The 21663-nt window shown below is 39.2% G+C and overlaps 1 protein-coding gene across 4 annotated transcripts in view; it reads left to right on the top strand.

Moving 5' to 3' along the window:
- RIMS1 (regulating synaptic membrane exocytosis 1) overlaps positions 1 to 21663 on the top strand; it is a 339793-nt gene that overhangs the window by 266756 nt on the left and 51374 nt on the right. For 3 of the 4 annotated variants that reach the window (XM_086461476.1, XM_086461474.1, XM_086461475.1), the window contains one exon: positions 5002 to 5168. The exons of the other annotated variant lie outside the window; for it this stretch is intronic. In XM_086461476.1, the coding sequence (XP_086317602.1) occupies positions 5002 to 5168 (167 nt within the window). The remainder of the gene's footprint in view (positions 1 to 5001; positions 5169 to 21663) is intronic. 4 annotated transcript variants of the gene reach the window in all.

Raw genomic sequence — 21663 nt, 5'->3', positions numbered from 1 at the left:
CTCTTTTAGTAATTACTATCAAAGTTACTGCAAACTTCAGCAAGTCTGCTAATGTGATAAATAGTGCACCTCAGAATAGAAATGTTATGTAAGCTTTAATTCTGTAAGATACAGAGTTGAACGAGAAGTGATTGCACTGAAAATTCACTTTATTTTGAAGCTTCAAAATTATATAATATTTAAATATAACATGACAGGGTATTTATTGCAAATACATGCAGAGCTATGAAGAGCAGTAGTTTTCTAGATGAGCAAGACTGTGTCATATTACTTTTGAGCCCAGTTGGAAACCTGCAGTTATTACTTTAAGGCAGATACCAAATAAGTGGATCTTAGCCCACGACATTTTTCTTCTGAATGATGAGTTCAGGTGTATTGCAACAGTAGAATCTTCTTTTAATCATCACATCTTTGTGGAAGAGTGCTATTTACCTCTGTCTGTATTTGAGGGGGGAGAAAATGTCAACTTCGAAATTGCTTTCATTTTGCTCGTCTGTTAGCTGAGATGACTGATTATCAGATTGTACTGATAGGATATGTTGGGAATTAGTAGGAAAAGTTGTATGCCTTCTGTAGAGGACAGTGAATTCAGTAGAAGCAGCAGCTATAGGAAGGAATTGCTAAATCCAGAAGAAGTAATAGTAAAATACAAACTCTGTAGATCAGCATTAACTTTGAGCATCACTGCTTTCTGTGCTACTGTTTCTGTGAAGGGAAGGGGTTTCGGTTTCTTGGAAATCACAGCCCTGGCATACAGTATAAAGGAGTAGTACAAGCTCAACCATGCCGTTTGGGAAGGGATGCTCCATGTTTTATACAGTAGCTCCATGACTGGAAAACCAAGGCAAGCAGAAAGCATGGATTCAGTTTGTTCTTTATCTCCCATCTCACTTCGGAATGCTCTGATGGCCAACACGTGAAAGGCTGGCTTTTAAGCAAGTCTTATAGTTACAAAGCAATTCCATTTTCTACAGATTGCTGGGCTATAGGGAGCAAGACAGAGTAAGGATATCTACATAGCCCCCACTCATGGGATGATGCCTGGGCTGAAGACGCTGTGGCAATAAATGGTTTCATATTGGTACTGGACAGTCATTCAATGAGGCCAAGTCCCTAAGCAGTCACTGATACACAAGCTGGGACTTCTGACTTCTCTCCCAGTGTCCTAACCTGTAAGTTGGACAACCATTCCTGATGCTTTCTCCCTCTCTCCTCCCTATCTTTCGTAGCCCATGTAGGTACCCCATGAAAGGTGGTGCAAATTCAGTACAAGTGAAACAGAGGGTCTTCCGCTGACCCACATGGCAAATACAGTCCACTGTGTTCAATTTTGTTATTTTGCTGTTGGATAATAAATTGAGTGCTAAACAGCCAGATTCAGGTGTGGCTTGGGACAAAGGCCAGTAGCCTATACCTCCCTCAACATTTAAGAAGAAGAAAGGCTTCCAGCAGGACAAAGGAAGTCACTGCATCTGGCCTTGATGGTCCCTTGATGGGAGATCTCAGATTGTGTCATCGTTCTCCAGAAGCAAGTCATGCTTGCTCAGGGAGCCATAGAATCATAGAATGGTTTGGGTTGGAAAGGACCTTAAAGACCATCTACTTCCAACCCCCCTGCCATTGGCAGGGACACCTTCCACTAGACCAGGTTGCTCAAAGCTCCATCCAGCCTGGCCTTGAACACTTCCAGGGAGGGGGCAGCCGCAGCTTCTCTGGGCAACCTGTTCCAGTGCCTCATCACCCTGACAGTGAAGAATTTCTTCCTGATATCTAGTCTAAATCTCCCTTCTTTCAGTTCGAAACCATTACACCTTGTCCTATCACTACAGGCCCTGATCAAGAGTCCCTCCCCGTCTTTCCTGTAGGCCCCCTTGAAGCACTGGAAGGCCACTATAAGGTCTTCCTGCAGCCTTCTCTTCTCCAGGCTGAACACCCCCGACTCTCTCAGCCTGTCCCCCTACGGAAGGTGCTCCAGCCCCCTGATCATCTTTGTGACCGTTCTCTGAACTGCTCAAGCAGGTCCATGCCTTTCTTGTGCTGGGGCCCCACAGCTGAACACAGCACTGCGAGTGGGGTCTCACGGAAGTCGAATAGAGGGAGAGAATCACCTTGCTCAACCTGCTGGCCATGCTTGTTTTGATGTGGCCCAGGATGCAATTGGCTTTCTGGGCTGCGAGCGCACATTGCCGGGTCACGTCTAGCTTGTCATCCACTATGCTGGTCCTCTTCCACAGGGCTGCTCTCAATCCACTCATCATCCAGGCTGTATTTGTGCTTCTTCCATTCCAGATTCACTGTATGCACTTTCAAAGCAGAGGCTACAAAGAGAATGTGGACTTCTTGGTGAGGAAGAAAAGTAACTAGACAGCATAATGTCAGCGGGGGGAACTCAGATTGTCTTCAGTAAATTCAAATAGAACATGGAGATATTTCTTAGACACTCTGATGCCATGCATATATTTGAGAGAGTATATTCTATATATTTAGTTATATATAGCTATATATTTATATATAACTTTATATATATATAGTTGTATATGTATATATAAATATATATATTCTATAACTATATATTCTAGATACAGTTTAAGTATGTAGGAAGTGTGAAATCCCTATTTCACTGAAATCAACAGAAATTCTTTAATAGGATCATGGTTTCTTTCACAGACTGCAATTCTATTTAGCTCAATTAACTTAAAGGATTCATTAGGAATTCTGTGGGGAACTTTGCATAAAATATCAAGGCTGTCTCAGGAGTGGGGCAGTTTAAGTTAAACTGGAAAAAACTGATGATTCAGTTTTCCAGCCTCTGAACATTTATGTTTAGCCTAAGTAAAAAGTTTTCATAGCTTTTATTCTTGCTTTGATATTTTTTTTTTTAGATTTTAAAATAAAAATATGTCATCTAATGAAATTTAAGTATTCTGTTATTATGGAACAGAGCTGATAATTAGTGTGCTTTGTATTTTCTTTTCAGAGAGGTATATTTTGCAGTCTGAAAGGAGTCAAGCAGCAAAATTATTTAACTACTCTACAGGCCATTTCCAAAAGGCGATCTGAGTAAATACATCAGCATAGTCTCACCTTAACCCCATTGTTCATTTATATTCAGATAAGTCACACCAAGTCACTTGGAAAGAGAATCTCCAAATAAATCCTTGCCGTAGTTGAAAATATTTTTAAATATTGGAGTTCTTGAGTCACTGTGTTACCCACTTTAATAAATCAGAGTTCTGCCGCATCTGTTTCCATCTGTTTCCATGTCAATGCCTGTTAGACATGTTATATGAGCTCAAAGTCATCATGCTCTAGGCTATTCTGAAATTATCTGCAGAGTTACATTTAGTATTTGAAGCTGAAAATTTATCTTTAATAAAGCAAAGCTTGGTCTCCCGCAGATGTTTATATTCAGTCAGCCAGTGCAAACCCCTCACAGGGCATTGCTAGGTTTCCTCAGTGTACACTCCTCAGGTCAACGCCCCCCCCAGGTTTTTATTCATACATGGTTTGTGGTTTTAATCTTAATGTATACCATCCAGGAGCTGTGAGTAACCATGAAACACACGCTGAGACACTAAATTTGTGTAACCTCCATTTCTCCTACAGATTTCTATAATTACAGTCAGTGCTTAGTATCCTCTTTATTCGCTCCCTTTCTTTGCTCCTGTTAACTTCCTTGTCTTATCTTACATGTTTTACTAAGAGGTTTCCAAGTGTGCTATGGGACCTCGTAGTTGCTCAAAGGCACTGGCACAAGACAAGATAAACCTGGCTTAAGGACAGGAGACCCGATGCCTTCACAGGCCCAAGCTTGTGTTTGCCAGGCTTTTAAAGTCATGACATTTGCCGACTGACTCAGGCTGCAACCCAGTGCCTAGTTGAGCTGGGGATATTCACAAACTGTCACAGCTTTGTGTATAATTCATCAATAAACTTTTATGACTTACAGTTTTACAGAGCACAGATCTGGAAAATGGACTCTCTAGAGTGTCGTGTCAAAAACTGTCTAGTCTTCCCATGCGTTAATAGTTTTCCCATAACATGCTCTGGGAAGTATACCACTTCCCAGCCAAGGGGACCTTGCTGTCTAATGATAGTGGGTTTTAGTTTTGTGAACCCAACAATTATTTGATCCTCATATCTGTGTGACTGAAGATTTAGGTAAGTGTGATGTTGCTAGGGTTGAAGCTTCCTTTTATATATGTCTGGCTGGTGATGCAATACAACTATTATGTAATAGATGGCGTAGTGTCGCAGTTGGTTTTAACTAATCAAAGCTTCTGCTGTTAGCAAAAGGGAAATAGCTTCTACCCCTGTTCACATCTTCCTCCTGCTGGGTCTTTTGCTGTTTCTCACGTGTGTGAGAAAGTAAAAGCAACTACATCAGGGAACTGATCTGCCTGAAAACAAATGCTATTTTTGCTGAGTTAGCTTTGTGCCTGAGTAGTCCTCTAGTATCATGATACAAAGAGATATTTTCACGTAGAAAGTGTACTTTTTTCCTTTTCTGATAGAACTCAGGTATTGAAGCCTGACAATCCCCAGTGTTAGCTTCATGTAGCATTACATTTGATTTGGACTCATACGCAGTTTCCCCGTTCCAAACCAACTCTGTACAGGTATTTTATAGCATATTTCTTAATATTTGAAAAATTGAAAAAAGGATCTGTAGCCAAATAGATGGTATGCATGCTTGAGAAGATGTCTATCAACTGCATAAATTTAATTATTGTAGTTCTAGTTTACTCAAGAACCAGCAGCCTATTTCAATTCCAATGCTGTAATTTATTTCAAATGTCTTATTTAGTCCATAAATATCATGTTTAATTTCTTCACTAGACATAAAGACATTTTTTAATATAGGCATTTCTCTAAATTTCATACTATTTTGTTAGATCTAAAAGCAGTTAGAGACAATTTTCATACTTAGGTCGCTTGTTGTCTCGGTTTATGCATTATGTTTTGATGAGACTCCTCACCCTTTCTTTTCTTGATCTCTAGTATAACATACAAACAGATCAGTACAGAAGTTGTGATAACGTCTCTGCCAAATCATCAGATAGTGATGTCAGTGATGTGTCAGCCATTTCCCGAACCAGCAGTGCCTCACGCCTCAGCAGCACAAGTTTTATGTCAGAGCAATCTGAACGCCCTCGGGGCAGAATCAGGTGAGTTCTCAGTGCAGCTTCAACTGTATCACACCCCCTCTTTCATTTAGTGCCAAAGTACAACCAGAAATTATCGAAATTAGATGACCGTAACATAAGAATTTATTAAAAATGTTACGCACATATAAACTGTCTTCCATTGCTAGCCTAAGTGACAATATTTTTGCAGTTATGCATCTAAAGCAGAAAGCAAACTTCCCATGAGGAGATGACAGATTTGTGGTGGAACTTGAACACACACTGTCATCTCATTGCTGGCCATGAATCAGTGTAACCTATATGCCAATAAGGTATTACAGGAGAAATATTACTAAATTTTTTATCTAAAGAATTTTCTTTTGTAAAAGCTCTGGTTTTGTTTCAATCTATGTATTTATTTCGCTACCTACCTGCTTTTGTTTTGCTGTTTTCATGCATATGATAAATTACTAGATTTGAAACAAGTATTTGTAAAGTAATTTTCATGTTTCCGGTTCAAAAGTAGTTTAATTAATTTGCATTATCAATAACCAAATACCTCTTTCATCCTTGATAATAGTCTATTCTCGGTTTAGTGCTTTTTTGGATACACAAATTGGTTCCTGTATTCATTTAACTTGATGACAGAACTCTTACCAGCTATAATGGCTGCAGAATTGGCTTGGTAGTCTATGATTACATCTACCAATGTCTGAACTCTCAAAAATTTCACTTTAAGTGATATTGGACACAAGAAGAATTAGGAACTATTAAAAAAAATCCCTATGGAGGAAATCAGTCTGATAGAAGTCTGGATGGTGCCATGTAGTACTTCAGAACACTTCTAGACAGACTCACTATCCGAGAAGTTCAGTTGTAGACTTTCTTATCTGTCCTTGGAATGGGAAGGGATGTTAGGGAAACTCAGAAACTTCTCTCTATGTATAAACTAGCTCCACTTCATTTTTTTGTTAGAGAAAGTTCATAAGGATATTCAAAGTCATGTTTCAGATTGGTGAAATTATAACCTGACAGCTGTGGTAATCCACAATCCAGCAGAACGCTGCAGTAAAACTGTAAATGTATTTATTCAAGTGTTTAAAGTTATTTCAATTAATGTATTTAAATGCTGCATTTCATTGTGTCCTAGCTTTTTGTGATTTGTCTCTTACAGAGGGCTTTGGTCATACCAAAATACCGGTATTTTCTAGACATTGAATTTTCTCAACTAGGCAGTGTCACAATGTGTTTGGCAGGTTGAACAAAATGGGATTTTTCTCACATAAATACCTCTGTGTTGAACAGATTTGTCAGAAATGTTCCTTGGGTTCAGAATGTCTGATCACAAATGTCAGAACCAGGAGAACCAGTAACCTCATGTGAGGCTGGATAGGGGGAAACGTAGGGTCAAATCCTTGCTCTTGTTCAACCTCTTCCATTTTAATGAGTAGCAAAGCACCTTGGGTACAGGATTAGCTGACCTAGTGTACAAAAAACTAAGTGTCTGCAATGGGAGCTCCAGTCTGGCTTCACTCTAGACCCCTAAAGTGAGATATAAGTAGAATTGAGATGTCTTTCTTTTCTGATACTATCCTCAGAGATTAGGCAATTTATACTTGCTTGCTTTAATTTTCTCTTAATTCAGGTAGTACAGCGCAGCTCATTCAGTAGAAATATGAGGAAGAAATTAACAGATTTATAATTACTCATGACTTTCAAAATTTTTCTTCTAAGATGGCAGGTCTGCTTCCCTGAAAGACCTGTTAAAATAAGTGGGACATTGCTAATGCACTATCTTTGCAATTAGCCTATTTCAACCATTAAGTGCAGTAGAGTGAAATTTAAAATAATTTTGATGTTATGTTGGAAAAGGTTGTATCCGGCAGATTAACGTCTACTGTTCAAAATTGTCCATTTGAGTTGTCCACACTATTTTTTGATAATTGCCTGTCATCACTATAAAAAGGTCAAGGTCTTTAGAGACCTGCAAAAATGTTGTATCATGGGAACTAGATATCAGGACATGTCAGAATGAAAGGAAGTCGGATGTTGAAGAAAAGAAAAGGAGAAAGCATTTTGCTGATGATCTGTGCCAAAGTCAGCTTTCTACCCTCCTGTGTCTGCACAGGTAGCCTTTGTCACATAAGTCTTTTGTCCATTCTTTGTGCAGCTTACTTATTACATGGAAATGAAAAGTTAATTTGGGGAAAGGGTTGATTGTATTATGAACAATTATTTCAGAGTGAGATTCATGCTGTTTAGCCTTAAAAACTGTGTCTCTATAGTGGAATTCAAATAAAAATTAGGTTTTTGTTAAATTACTTGTCTGACTTCCCTAAGTCATCATTTAAAAACAGAAAACACCTATTATCTCGTATGGTTCACCTCATCTTCAAATAGATGTCAGACAGGTGAATTCTTCTGTTCTAGCATTAATCGTTGAAGAAGCCCTAGATGACTAATTTAGATTGGTTGCTTTAACTTTAGACATCTAAAATAAAGTTCTTTTAATTACTAATGTTTCTTTAAATTCAAGGAATTAGAAATTTGAAGTTCAAGTCTGATTAGTAATTTGAAGTTCAAACTTTATTTTTGCCTCCAAGGAACTTGATGTTAACATATATCAAGTAGGATGGGATGGGATGGAATGGTCAAGCATGAGGGGCAAGGAAAAGAGCATTTTCGACTTCCTGTCGTCTATCTTATTGAAACCACATATCCACCATTGTCTTCATTTGGTTTGTCAGCCCAGTGGCCATGGCAAGTGTGTGAGTGTAATGTTTAGTTTAAAGAATGGAACACTATCTGAACAGCAAGGTTAAAACCAGTTGATGCAGAACAAGACAGAAATACTGTGCATCTTATCTGAATAGCTAGGTAACACTACAGCTATTCACTGGGTCCAAACTCCCAAATTTGAAGTTTTGTAGTATTAGGAAAATTGAGCATGTTGAAGGAGTTAGTAACATAGAAAGAATGAGAGCAAATCTTGCCTTTCTTTTAATCAATGACAAGACTATGTCTAGACATAGGCAGAAGACTGATTTCATTCCTACAGTGTTTTTGTAATTGAATTACCTGTCAGAAAGCTGTGACATAGCATGCATGGAAAATACCATTAGTTAATCTTCAGTCTGGAGATTTTGTTCATTAACACTTCTAATACGTTGCAAGAGAGAATTACAACTGATGCAAGTTCTAAATATAAGTATATAAAATAGCTTCGTAATTTCTAATTTGTGTAGCATTTTCAGGTGACTTATGACAAATGGCTATGCATGGATAAACTAGTCTGCAAATTAAATCGTTCCAAACGTCGTTCGTGTTACCATACTGGGAAGTCTGGTTGACTGCCATGCTCTCTAGTGGATGTGCAGGCAAATATCAGGAATTTTGGTCTGGGAACAAAATGTTCTGGGACTTTTGACTTGAATCAGAATCTGACTTATGAATTTGGCTTGCCATAGCGTTTGGAGTTGTTGTATATTTAATTTCTGAAGTCAGATTACTAGTCCTTCTTTATGGAGGTTTACTATCATTAATCATGGTCTTTATGCATTTGTAATACAGTCAAGCAATGCTTTGTGCCTGTGTATGCTACAGATGTTACTGTATATGACTCAGGAATATTTCTCACATCCTGAGTGAAGCAGAAGGAAATTTTTCATGGTTTAATGAAAGTGATTGATAGGTAAGAATCCATATTAAATACATGATGATTAATCAGCACCATATGGGCTTGATCAGACAAAGGACATTTGCTCACTTCATTAAAAATTATGCTCAATGATGTTATTGCATCATTTTTCATTAGAGGCCTGCTTATGCAAAGATACCTGGACTACCTGGTGATGTCAAGTAGGGAACTGTCATGCATGGTAAAGGTGAGCTGGAGGCTTCTGTTTTGGAGAATTTAGCAAGTCAGCTACCACAAGGTATTTCACTCAAATCCAGTTAAAACAAAATCTGCTAAATAGGTGAAAGACTAGATAACTACTTTTGAGGTGAATTTCTCTCAGTGTATCTGGATTTCAAACAAATTGCCCCTGCATTAGGAATATCACTGTTATTCCTCATTTTAAATTTGAAAACCATATCTTTATTAAGAGTTATATTTAGTATCTTAATAAATGTGTGATATAATATAATTATGTATGTGCCATATTTTAATCTGGTTTTACATGCTTTGCTTAATTGAATGCTTAATGTAATTAAAGTATTTTAAATGAGCTTATCAAAGAAAGAGGATAATATAATGGGTTGTAAACAGTGGACTGACTTAAACCAGTCCTAATTTATTTCACATATTATACCATGCCACTGAATGGCTTATGTGATAAACTCAGATATGCTTCTTTTGGATCCAGGCATGTTCTCAGTACATTACTGAAGGAAAAGAACTTTTTTTGTTTCGTGCTGTCAGACTCTATCTGAAAAACCTTTTTATCCCAAATTTCCAGAACAGCATACACAACTTGCATGTAGCAGTTGTTCTTTCAGTGTCCTAGAACTTTGGTGCTAGTACACTTGAGCTTTGAAACAGGAGCAACGAAGGAAGGAAACGACAATGCATGATCAAGTGAGGAAGTGGTTGATGAGTTCATAAGAAAAGGGTGATGGAGACAGGCAGGACCTCATAATCAACAAAACAGGGCAGGAAGGAGCCCACCGCAAGTGTATGCACTTGAATAAGGATGTGCTTGAGAGGAAACCATTTGGGGGAAGCTCTCATACCTTTTCTGGGAGATCAGCACAAGTTGGTGGCTCTCTGAATGGTCTGTGCTCTAATGCACTGGCAACAAACAAGAGGAATTAGAGGTATGTTGTGCAGCTGCAGCGCTGTGATCTCATCATGATCGCAGAGATATGGTGGGATAGCTCACATGACTGGACTGCTGAAATCCATGGAAGCACAGGGCAGAAAGGCAAGGAAGGGGTCTTGCCCTTTATGTGAGAAAGCAGAGTAAGCAGGGTGATGCTCTCTCAAGGAAGCTCTGCCTAGAGATGGGTGATAAGCCAGCTGAGAGTTCATAGGTCAGGATTAGAGTGCCAACCAGTGTCATGATGTTGTGAGTGTCTGCTATGGACTTCCTGATCAGGAAGAAGTAGCAGATGAAACCTTCTTCCAACAACTGGAAGATTGACATTCGCAGGCTCTGTTTTTTATGGGGAACTTAAACCATCCTGAAACCTGCTGGTTGAACAATGCATTAGGGCACAAGCAATCCAGGAGGTTTCTGTAGTGCATTGATGACCAGAGGGAAAGTCTGGAGCAAGGACTTCAGCAGAGGACGATCAGATCAGGGAATATTTAAACAAACTGGACATATGCAAGCTGTTGGCATGTGACAAGATGCCCCCATGAGTACTAAATGAGCTGGTGCTGACCAATGTCATTGCAAGGCCACTCAGTCTTTGGAACATCATGGCAATCAGGGAACGTTCTTAAAGACTGGAAGAAAGAAATGGTCACTACTGTCTTCAAGAAGGGCAAGGGAGATCTGGAGGCCTGTCAGCACCTTGTCAACCCCTGGGAAGGTCTTGGAAGAAATAATCCTGGAAACCATTTCCAAACATACAGAACCAGAACATGATTGTGAATACTCAAGCATGATTTTACAAAGGGGAAGTCATCTTCTTTCATTAGTTGACTGGTTTGGTGGATGAGAGAACAGCATAGATACATCTTGCCTTTAGTAAGATTTTCAGCACTCTCTTCCAAAACATCCTCGTTGACAAACAGGAAGTATAGCCTCGGTAAGTGAACAGTGAGGCAAACTGAAAACTGGCTGAACGCCAGGCTCGGAGGGTTGTAATCTGTGACCAGCTGGAGGCAAGTCACTGATGGTATACGCCTGGAGTCAGTATTGAGGCGGTACTGTTCAACAGCTTCATTAGTGACTGGGATGATGGGACAGAGTACACCCTCAGCAGGTTTGCAGACAACAGAAAACTGATAGGAATGGTTGATAGACTAGGTGAGTGTGACACTATTCAGAGAGACCTCAACAGAATGGAGAAATGGGTAATAGGAACGCCATGAAATTCAACAAGGGAAATGCAAAATCCTGCATCTAGGGAGGAATAGCCCCATGTACTATTACACACTAGGGGCTTACAGCTGGAAAGCAGCTTTGTAGGAAAAACCCTAGGATCCTTGTGGTTGCTACATTGAACCTGAGCCAGCAATACCTCCTTGGCAAGTGTGACCCTGGGCTGCCTTAGGAAGAGTGTTGCCAGCAGGCTGAGGAATGTGATCCTTCCCCTCATCTCTAGAGTAACACAGCTGGAGCGCTGAGTCCAGTTCTGGATTCCCCAGTACAAGAGACATGGAGCTACTGGGGCAAGTCCAGCAAAGGACCATGAAGATGATGGATTGGAGCATCTGTCATACAAGGACAGGCCAAGAGAGCTGGCCCTGTTCAGCCTGGAGAAGAGAAGGCTCGGGGAATCTTGTCAATGTACATAAATACCTGATGAGAGAGAGTAAGGGAGACAGAGCCAGACTCTTCTCAGTGTAAGTATGAGAGGCCATGGGCGCAAACTGAAGTAAGCGAAATCCCACTTAAACGCAAGAAAAACTTTTTTTCTGCAAAATTTATTGAAAACTGGAACAGGTGGCTCAGAGATGTTGTGCAGTGGCCCTGAGTAACCTGCTGTCATTGACCTTGCAATGAGCATGAAGGTTGGACTAAATCTCCAAAGGTGTCCTCCAACCTCAACTATGCTGTGATTTTGTGAATAATGTGTTGGGTAGGTGAGTACGCTGTATCTGGACATGACTTCTAACTGAGGTCAACTTGAGGTTGAAGCTAAATGAAAGTAAAATAGTTAGTTATAGAATGCAAAGTAGGTGACAGTTAAGAAGTGTGAAATGAGATAAGTGACAGGAATGAAAACTTATTTCATCTGTATTTAACTCCTGAATTATTTCTCCCATTTTCACATCAGCTGTTGTAGATGCTGACCCTTTACCTCACTCATATGCGTACTTTACAACTACAGTTGTATTCAGAGGCAAGCCTCTGTAATCATAGCACACTAGATTTTATCATCCGTCCTTTCCGCACGGTTTCCTTACAGTTTCTTTCAGGTTCAGATCTTATGCCACACTTGCACGCACAACACTATTCATTCTTAACCGATATAGGAGGCTGCTCCTCAACCCTGTGATTTTTGTTAAAGTGTGCATGTACACACTTTAATAGGCAAGTACTTCAGAAATGCACATGACCCTTTGGCAGATTAGGTTTGTCTGCCTTTAGCCTGTACCCAGGGCTAAACTGTAACAGCTGCTCTATCACCCAATGAACCCTCACCAGCCAGGGAGGGGAATCAGGAAAAAGGAGAGAAGACCCATAGGTGAAGGTACAACAAATTTAATGAAAAAACCTCCAATACAAACAGAAATATACTTAGCCAAATAAATATGCTGTTGTCACAATCTACTGCAGAGTAGTGCTCAGCAGAAGCCAGAGGAGGGACAAAAAGAACCCCAGTAGGAACTCTACAGGAGCTTCCTCTGCTCAGTAAACCTTCCCCCTTTATAATTAGCGTGATATTATGGTAGGGGCTACACCTGTAGCTAACTCAGGTGCTGGCCTGTGATTCTATCCCAGCCAAACCAGGACAAGGTTATCTCCTGCCTTCCACGCTGCTGCTATCAAATCATTATCACACTGAAAGAAGGAATATTGGTTTTCCTACTTGTTTAAGCAACATGTAAATGTTACTAGGAAGCTTCTCCCTGTGCTAAAATTGTCCTTTTTATATCAAGCTCTAAAATTGACCATGATACTTGGTATCATATGAGTAGGATTAAAACGTACAACTTACTTCTGGCTCATTGTGACAACCTGGTAAGATAGCGATCAATCACTTTGAGGTGATAAATGACCTTGCAATGACCAATCCTCAGGCTTATCTTTAATAGATACCTAAACAGACTGGATATAAGCAGATCTTCAGGAAGGTTGTTTCATTAAACGTCAGCTTTATTAGGTAACACATATGGAAGCATTTGGTCATAATTCAATCCTATTTTGTAGCAGGTGCTGCCTGTAAGCCAGTTTTCCCTACATCTATTTGGTCCTATGTATAAGAACATATGACTAGAAGGAACCTCGCTGGAGTCACTGAATGTAGCCTCTGCTGTCACAAATAACTGAATCACATTCATGTGCTTTCAGGATCCATCTTCAACTTAATTAGTTGCTTTTCCACCCACTTATTTCAGAAGGTTTTCCAAATCTAATTTCTTTGATGCTCTGGAAATTTCTTTCAGCTACAGGTTAAATTTATTCACAGGGAATTTAAACACATTGTTCATATTTATCCCTGTGCCAAAATTGGCATCTTATTTAGATAGGTTTTTTTCCTCCTTTCTATTTATTCGCTGGGATACAGCAAGCAACCGTAGCTCAATGATTTAACTAGTTGTTTTTATACTCAGTTAAATATTACATCCTTTCAATTTTGTTGGTCATCCTAGCATCCCTTCTCTGCCAGTTTCCAGTTTGAATGAAGCTTTCTTGAATTCGTGTGACCAATAGTGTAGATGAGGTCTCCTGCACAGTGTCATTAATTCTGCCCTAACAAACACATGGAAGAATCCATTTACTTTTTTCGTAAGGATAATACTTGGTTGTGCTGGTTGTGTAGCAATTGGCCAAAATGGTTAAAAACTGTAACAATGTCAGAAGCCGTGCCTTTCAAGGCACAGTTACACTGGATGGTTTCCTCAGTTCCCTGCATCTCCTTCAGAGTCCTTTCTCCTCAGATATTGAGCATGCATGAAGAGCTAGCCGATACCAGTGTGCACCACAGCACAGTCTTGTCTTTAGCACCCTGCTCCTGGCCTTTCCTCTGCAGGCTCTCCTTGCCACTTCAACCAGGAGGAAACCTGAGAAACTTAGGTCTTTTTTTCTATCCCCTTGGAATTTTGGTTAGCAATACTTACTGAGAGGGAAGATCCAGTGAATCCAAATTAGCTTTCAGATATATCTGTAGTTGCCAAATATCCTTAACTTTTTGTACTGAAAAGGAACTGTCTGCTAATTAATGAACCTGCAGTTCATTTCTTTCTTTTAAAAGAAATTAACTTATTAAATTTGGGCTTGACTGTGAAGATTGCCACTAAACGTCTGAATGTCACTGTGAAACTGAAGATAACACAGCTAACGTATCATGCAACATTAAATTTTTGGATTCACAGTTTTTGCCCGACTCCAACAATTCTTCAAGTTTGTCAGCAGGGATTAGAAGTACCCTCTGCTATGTCTATGTCAGTCTCTGAGAAAATAACCTGATGTTCCTTCTACTGGAACTCTCATGCAAGAAGCTAACTAGAAATGGAGCCATTTGAGTATTTTCTTTTCAAAGCATTTGGAGGCTTTCATAGTTACTGTGACAGTTCTAAAAACTCATGCTTCTGGAGAGGGAGTCTGCTGGCTTTATGTACATGTAGGAGACTCCCTAGCACAGGATAGGGTCCCTGTCTTTATGCTGTTGTATGCTTTTGTCCAGTTAGTTACTGTGGAGCTAGTTTCTTCAAGCTCTTAAGGTGATGAGATTGCAAACTCTAAGCCAGGCAAAGGCTCCCAGTGACCCAAATAAGACCTCTCCCTTCCCCACTTCTAGACCTGCCCAGAGACATTCTGCTTGGAGATCACTGGGAAATGGTGAGGGCTGACTGGCTGCTCTTCTGTGCTTGTAGCTCCCTCTTATTTAGTAACATTTGTGCACATAGATCCCTCTTTCTTTTCAGAGTTTCATTTCATGCTGCTTATTATGCTGTTCTCTTACATAAAATGCTCAGTGCCTTTAGTGTGGAGCCAGATGAAGTAACTGGAGGTTTGCCATCTCATTAAGGACAAACATCAGCGTTGATCTGCACAAGATCTCTCAAGGAGATGTATCCAGAGAGCACTCTCCAGATCGGAAATAGATTCTTTCGCTTTGGTTTTCTATCCTCCCACATAGTACATTGGAGCTAGTTTAATGCAATTTATGGTGATGAGGGAGGATGGAGTAGAGAGAGTCTGAAGGGTCTTCTGACCTCTTCTCAGCCTTCCCAATAGAGCTACCTGTTCCCATCATAAATGTATGGAATGTGACCTGTGCAATAAAGTTGTTCAGTCCTTCCCCCACCCTCTGTTTAGACTAGGGCTGCATCTGTCCTTGTCAGCTCACTAATTCACTTGAAATGCAGCAGTGCTGCATCACAGAGCTGGCTGAGCAAAGTTGAACTTCATGTCATGATGGTCAGGGAAAACATAATACACCAAGGCTTTTCATGCATTTCAGTTGATGAGACTGAAGTCTGTGTTGAAATAATGAAACATGCTCATTTCATGTTAATTCCAAAAGTGATTAAAATCTGTATATTGAATTTGTGCTGCAGTGTAAAGGACATAGTTAAGATTCTTCACTCATAAAAAAACCCAAAATGTAAATTCTTTTAATTATGATTCTAGATATTGCAGACAGAACTAGTGGAGGCAACGACAGAAGAACACTGAAGTTTATTCATCAATAAAAGCAAAACAGCTGGAAAATGAGAGCAAATTTGCAGGTAGTTTCAAACTGGCTTTGTGTGGGATATTCACTATGCCACACTCATGATCTAAACCTAGGTGATGATCCTGAAAATGTGTTAAATATTACAGATTTTTTTTGTACCTTGTGTATGTTTGATCCCATGTTCCTTATACAAACCTGTGTAAGAGCAATTTTATGTTATGTAAAGAAAGGATTGAGCTATATAAATTTGCAGTGAAATATGCAGTACTGTAGCTTATCATGAGAGGGATCTGTTTGGATATACTAGGCCAAACTGGATGTTCCTGATTTTCATAGTTCACACTACTAGTATTCTATATAAAAATAAATATTATCCTGGTTGTGCAAGATGCTATCAACCCAGACCCTTGTCTAGCAAAGGAGACACTGTCGTGCACCTGGAAGCATGGTGGTTCCTCATTCCAGGATTTTGAGAGCCTTCAGGATGTAATACTAGAAGACACGGTAGATGAATCTTGTGTACTATATATGCTGCAGCACTGCCAGACGGATTAAAAAAAAAAAAGATCTTACTACTTGCATACTGCCTGCATGCCTAGCTGTGTGCCATCAGATGTTAATGATCACAGTGTTCTAGCAGTGTGCTCATCTGGGTCTCTTTCTCAGTAGAAGCATATGTTAGCAGTATGTGAAGGACTAGATGCCAGTGACTAGAAATCTCCACAGCTTCACAAACAGTAGCGCTGCAATATCAGTCTGCGTCATGTTGAAGATCTGGTCCTTAGTCAGCATTTTCAAAAGGGTGTTTCTTGCTTTTGTGGTTAAATTCTGCCATGTGCAGCATTCTAAAACATCACTGTGGAAGGTCTGTTCCACATTTTTCAGGCCTAAAGCACCACACGGTCAATTACATACCTGTAGCAGTACCAGAAATTATGAATACTGCTGCATATGTATTCACATATGAATCAGATCAGCCTTTCTTTTCCAAAGTTTTAACTCCAGATTATTACAGTTTGTCACATTTCTAAAGATTCTTGGACTAAGTTCTCATTTGCTATTCATCTGTTCTATTATGTCTGCTTTAAAGCCTGCATAGCTATGCACTTGCAAATTTATAGATGGCTGCAGTTGTAATTTATCAGCTGGACAGTGGATCGTCAGAATCCACGCTTCAATGTGATTTTTTTAATCAACTGTCAAAGCCCCAGTGCAAAGGTGCTCATTGAAACAATACTCATTTCTGTTCATAATGTGGACTGGCATGGCTTTGGGGAGGTGGTAATGAAGTTGTCCTTTTTTCTGAAGTTTTCATTTTTATGATTTTTAATGGTCAAAATTATGATAGAGTTCTCAATTTATTTTTAAAATTATGTCTCTGCAAATTTCCCTCGATTGAAGAGTATTTCTTGACCTGAGTATTTCTTTCTCGTGACAACTTGTAGATCCTGCAATTTTCAGGTAACAAATTTTTTTTAGGTGACTAGGCTGTACTTCACTTAAGTATGAAATCCTTCATCTTCTATGTAAACAGGAATTAACTTTAAGGTTTTGAGTTACAATTCAGTAAGCTGTAACTGAAAAACTGTGTAACATTTGTGAGTATTTGAAGCCTCACAGCTTCCTAGGAACTTCATATCTGTTTGCTAACTTCTATGTGTAGCAACTGCATTTTATTATACTATTGTCTGTTACATTATAGTCCTCTAGTACTAGATGGCTTTCAAAGGCCAAAGTTTTCTAACCTATTTGATTTCTTACTTAATAATACATTAAGTGGAACTGAATTCTTTGAAGTCAGATAAAAATTTACTTGTTTCTTTTGTTGTCCCTTCTTCAAACCTGTCTCCTGCTAGTGGGGACAATGCCGTGTCCACCAGGATGAAATTTATTGAATTACTTTGTTTCTAGAACCTCCTGTGGTCCATTTTTTCAGCTTAGACTGGTTGGGGGGATTTCTGTTGCTTCTAAGCAGAGACTTTACTGTAGTTTAATTCTTCTTTTTTACCTAGCTATCTTCCACAGAAATCCAGGGTTGTACTTGGTACATGACCCAGAGACTCTCATAGAGCAGGAAAACATAAAATATTTTTTTTCTTACATACTCCTTCTGGTTTAACTTCACAGGCCCTTAGAATTTAGAGTAAGGAAGGAGACAGTTTTGCAGAGACAGATCAGACATCCAGCTCAGAGAGTCATCAAAACAGAAACACTATGAGTTAATGGCCCAATTTGACCTGGGTTGAGACCAGCTTCCTCTTCATAGGAGGAAAGGGTTTTTTGGTTCAAGGCACTATTACAGAGCTCAAATTGCTGAGATTCTTTGGTGAACTGGGAACTCAAAATGTTTAAATAGTCACTCTGTATATTGACAGTGCAGAGCACAATGGTCTGATTCTTTGTTGGAAGGTCTCTCTTCATGCTGTTTGCTTTTGTCGTGTTGAAGTTTGTACTAAGATGGATATTTAGGGGGAATTGAGTGTTTGAAGTGTATCTTCATATCAGCAAGCTTAGCTGTGCTTGGGGAGGGGAGAATAAATGGGGAGGTGATTAATATCTTTTTCTATTGCACAACAGTAACAAGCAGCTGTGAGTGACAACCAGCAGTAAGGGGAAGGGAAGGATAGTGAGCCACAGACTACATGTGCAAGAACCAGATGGTTTCAGTGAAGGGTGAATGTGCACTCCCCACAGCCAATGAAGGGTTGTGGTTGGTGATTTATACTCAGATTCAGTGAAGTATGTAGCCTGTGCTCTGCCACACGTGCTTTGCTGGAAAGAAAAATATTCAGGTCTTTGGCAGCACTTTACTGAATCAGGATGTTAAGCACTTCTGTGTATGTTTTATTCTGGCTGACTGGACTTCTGCATAGCATTGAGCACTTGCATTGAATTCTCAAGCACTTTCCAATTCCATTAGCTTCAGGAATTAGGCTCTCTCAGCATTTGTATTAACAAGCTAATTAAGCACATGGCAGTAGTAACCATCTGCTTTGATTTCCCAAATATTTATTAACAATTATTTATTTGTAATTTTAAAATACAAGCTATTAAAGTCAGTATTAGAATTAAGATATTATACTGCTTTAACTTTCGTTCAGCATGAGTACAACAGTAATGGAATTCCAGTTTGATATAAAAAAAAGACTGTTATAAATACCAGAAGACAACTTCTATATTTATGACACTAATTATATTGCTGATAATTTGCCCATGTATGAGTGTTTCTTTGTAGTCAAGGTTTCTGCTGTAAACAAGACATTTAGGGTCACTAAGTAGAGACTGATTTTCTTATATAATGTAATAAGTAACGTTTATTGTGCAGTGGCTTCAGTGGTTTATAGTTCAGTGTTTAAATACTGAGTGAGATTAATTAGTTGATATTGCAATGGAAAACATCTTCCCTCCCATAGCTAGAATGGGAGCATCCGTAACATAGCCAGTGCTGCTGACAGTGAAGCCCTCAACTGAAGATTTTCCATGGGTCTTACTATTAGAAATAAACAATAAAAGCCCTCATTGGATTCATAGCCATATGTCTGCTATGTTTTCAGAAGATTTCTTTTCATCTTGGAATTTTCCATTGCAAAGTCTTTATTTAAAACGAGAATGTTTTAATTAACATTTTATTATGTGACTGTTGTTAGTGTTTATTCAATCCAAAAAGCATCTCAATATTAATGACGCAGAGAATGGTGTATGGGGTAGCATTGTAAGAAGCAGTATTTATCAAAGCATAGGATGCTTTAAAATCTTCAATGGAACTTATCCGCTCCATACTTGCTAATTAAACTCCTACTGCAAGAATAAGATGAGGTGAAATCAAGACCATCAACAGTGGGTACCAGATTCAGTCGTTTTTTGGATGTAGGCTTTCCTTACATATAGGCTCGTTTGCACTGTGTGTTGCGTCTGTAAGTACGTGTGTGTGCCCTTGGTACGTGTTTGCATTAGTGCTGTACTCATAGACAAGTATTATCTAAAACATGGAGGGCTGATAAAAAAATAAATTAATTCAATTCAACTTTAATATTTATCGCAGTGAAAAGATCATTCATACAAGAAGTTTTGGAACAACTCAATTAGTGGAGTGTTACAACCTTGCAGCCTACACTGTGGGCACCTCCCTCCTCTACTTTATCACCATGATATTCCCCTGCCCAGTTTCCAGCTGGCAGACCGAAGAGAACAGATACATACTGAGATCATACAGCAACCTTTCTTCAGCAGGGAACCTTATTTAATGTATCTTTTTTCTGCCCGGTTATCAGACTTCACAAAACTTATAAAATCTTGATATCTTCAACTCCTTCCCAGTGGATCAGTTCTGGTTGAAATTCACCACCGTGAGCCAGTAGGGGAACGAGTGATAGAAGCTGTAAGGATTGTGTAAGGAACACAGGAAAAAAAGGCTAAAAGCTCAGATATTTCATATGTGAGATAAAAACTGAAGTTCACTAATTTTCATCTTTTTTATGAGTTGGAAGTTTATAGCCAAAAATTAATTTGACTTTCAGAGGAGAGTGTGATAAACAGCACTTGAAACTCTTTAACAAGTCTATATTCAAGATAGTGGTACATTTTTCCAAGCATTAGTAAAGTTTTTATGATTATTTAGAACATTATGCTCTGGAAAACATTAGCATAATGGTAACATAATGGTAATATAATCTGTGTTTAAAAAGCACTCTAGTTCATCTTTTTATTTACAAGCTGGGAGTTTGACTATTTTGTGTGCTTTACAAACTGATACCTTTATTCAGCTTCCCCCTAGATGGGTAACTGATACTTGTCAATACACAGAGGTCTTTCAAACAATTACGCTAGTCCTCCATTTTCACGCCAAAAGTTCAAGCTGATGGAAAACTTGTCAGTCTTCCGTGTAGCTGTGTTGAGTAGTAGTGGTATGACTGCTATTTTGCTTAAAATACAACAATTTAAAAATGAGAAATATGGATGTAAGACCAAACAGTCCAAGCCAAATTGTCTTGAAAGAGAATACAATTTTAATATAGTGCAAAATACAACTTGTGCCTAATGCAAATTCCCTAACAGGGTTAGCAAAGACTGAGAGCTTCACAGATGTGGACAGTTCTAGCTGTCATCAGATCTGAGAAATGATGGAGCATGTTTTTAAAACTTCAGGATGGTAATAACGTTCGTTCTTGCAGAGAAAGAGTATTTATGCAGCAAGAAGCCTGATCAAGACTCTGATGCAAAGCTGTAGGGATAAAACCTCTCTAGGAACCTTGTCAGCATTGGGCAGCTTTAACACTTGGTTGTCTAATCTGCATTCCCAGCTGTCTGAGAAGCAGGGAGTATGGTTGTAAAATTCTTCCTAATCTAAATGATCTTCTGTTGGCAGTAGAGAAACTATCACATTGTGAGTTGGTCAGTCTGTTAAGAAAGGTAGAATTATATAGCTGAGGACAGGCTACCCAAACCATAACACAGGATAAGAAATTTGAGTAGAAATAGACAGTGGGAAGAAAAGGAAAGGATCTTTCCACCTACTCTGTCACTGGAGTACTGTCATGCTGCCTATTCTGGACATATCCCTGCTTCTGGATATTCCCTGCCATAGTATTTGTCTGTATTTTGCACTTTTTTGCAGTGCCTGGTTTAATCACCTAGTGCATACACAGCTATTCGTATCCAACAGCTTTATCCCAGCATAGTATCTCAAGTCAGCAACTTGCTATGTCTAGACTGGGAGTCCTGCCTTTCAGGGTTGGTGAGGCTGGGCACAACACCACTAAAGGCAGCTCTGGCTTCTCACTCCAGATCTGGTTTGTTTACAGGAAGCTTTTGGTCCCTGTGTTGCTTCATGTCTTCGTATCAAGAGTGTGTCGACAGAATAGTTTACCACATGGATTGCTTTCTTTTGAACAAGTGCTGGAGGAGAGTATATAGTAATTTGGTTTGAGTGTGATCTTTTGCATTGGCCTGTGATTTTATGGTTAGTCTCTGTGCCTCCAAATAGCATAACTTATGAGTAGGTGGAAGAGAAATTCAA

This window comes from Leptosomus discolor, chromosome 2 (assembly GCF_034619465.1).
Source record: "Leptosomus discolor isolate bLepDis1 chromosome 2, bLepDis1.hap2, whole genome shotgun sequence".
NCBI lineage: Eukaryota > Metazoa > Chordata > Aves > Leptosomiformes > Leptosomidae > Leptosomus > Leptosomus discolor.
This window is presented reverse-complemented; position numbering and strand designations above follow the sequence as displayed.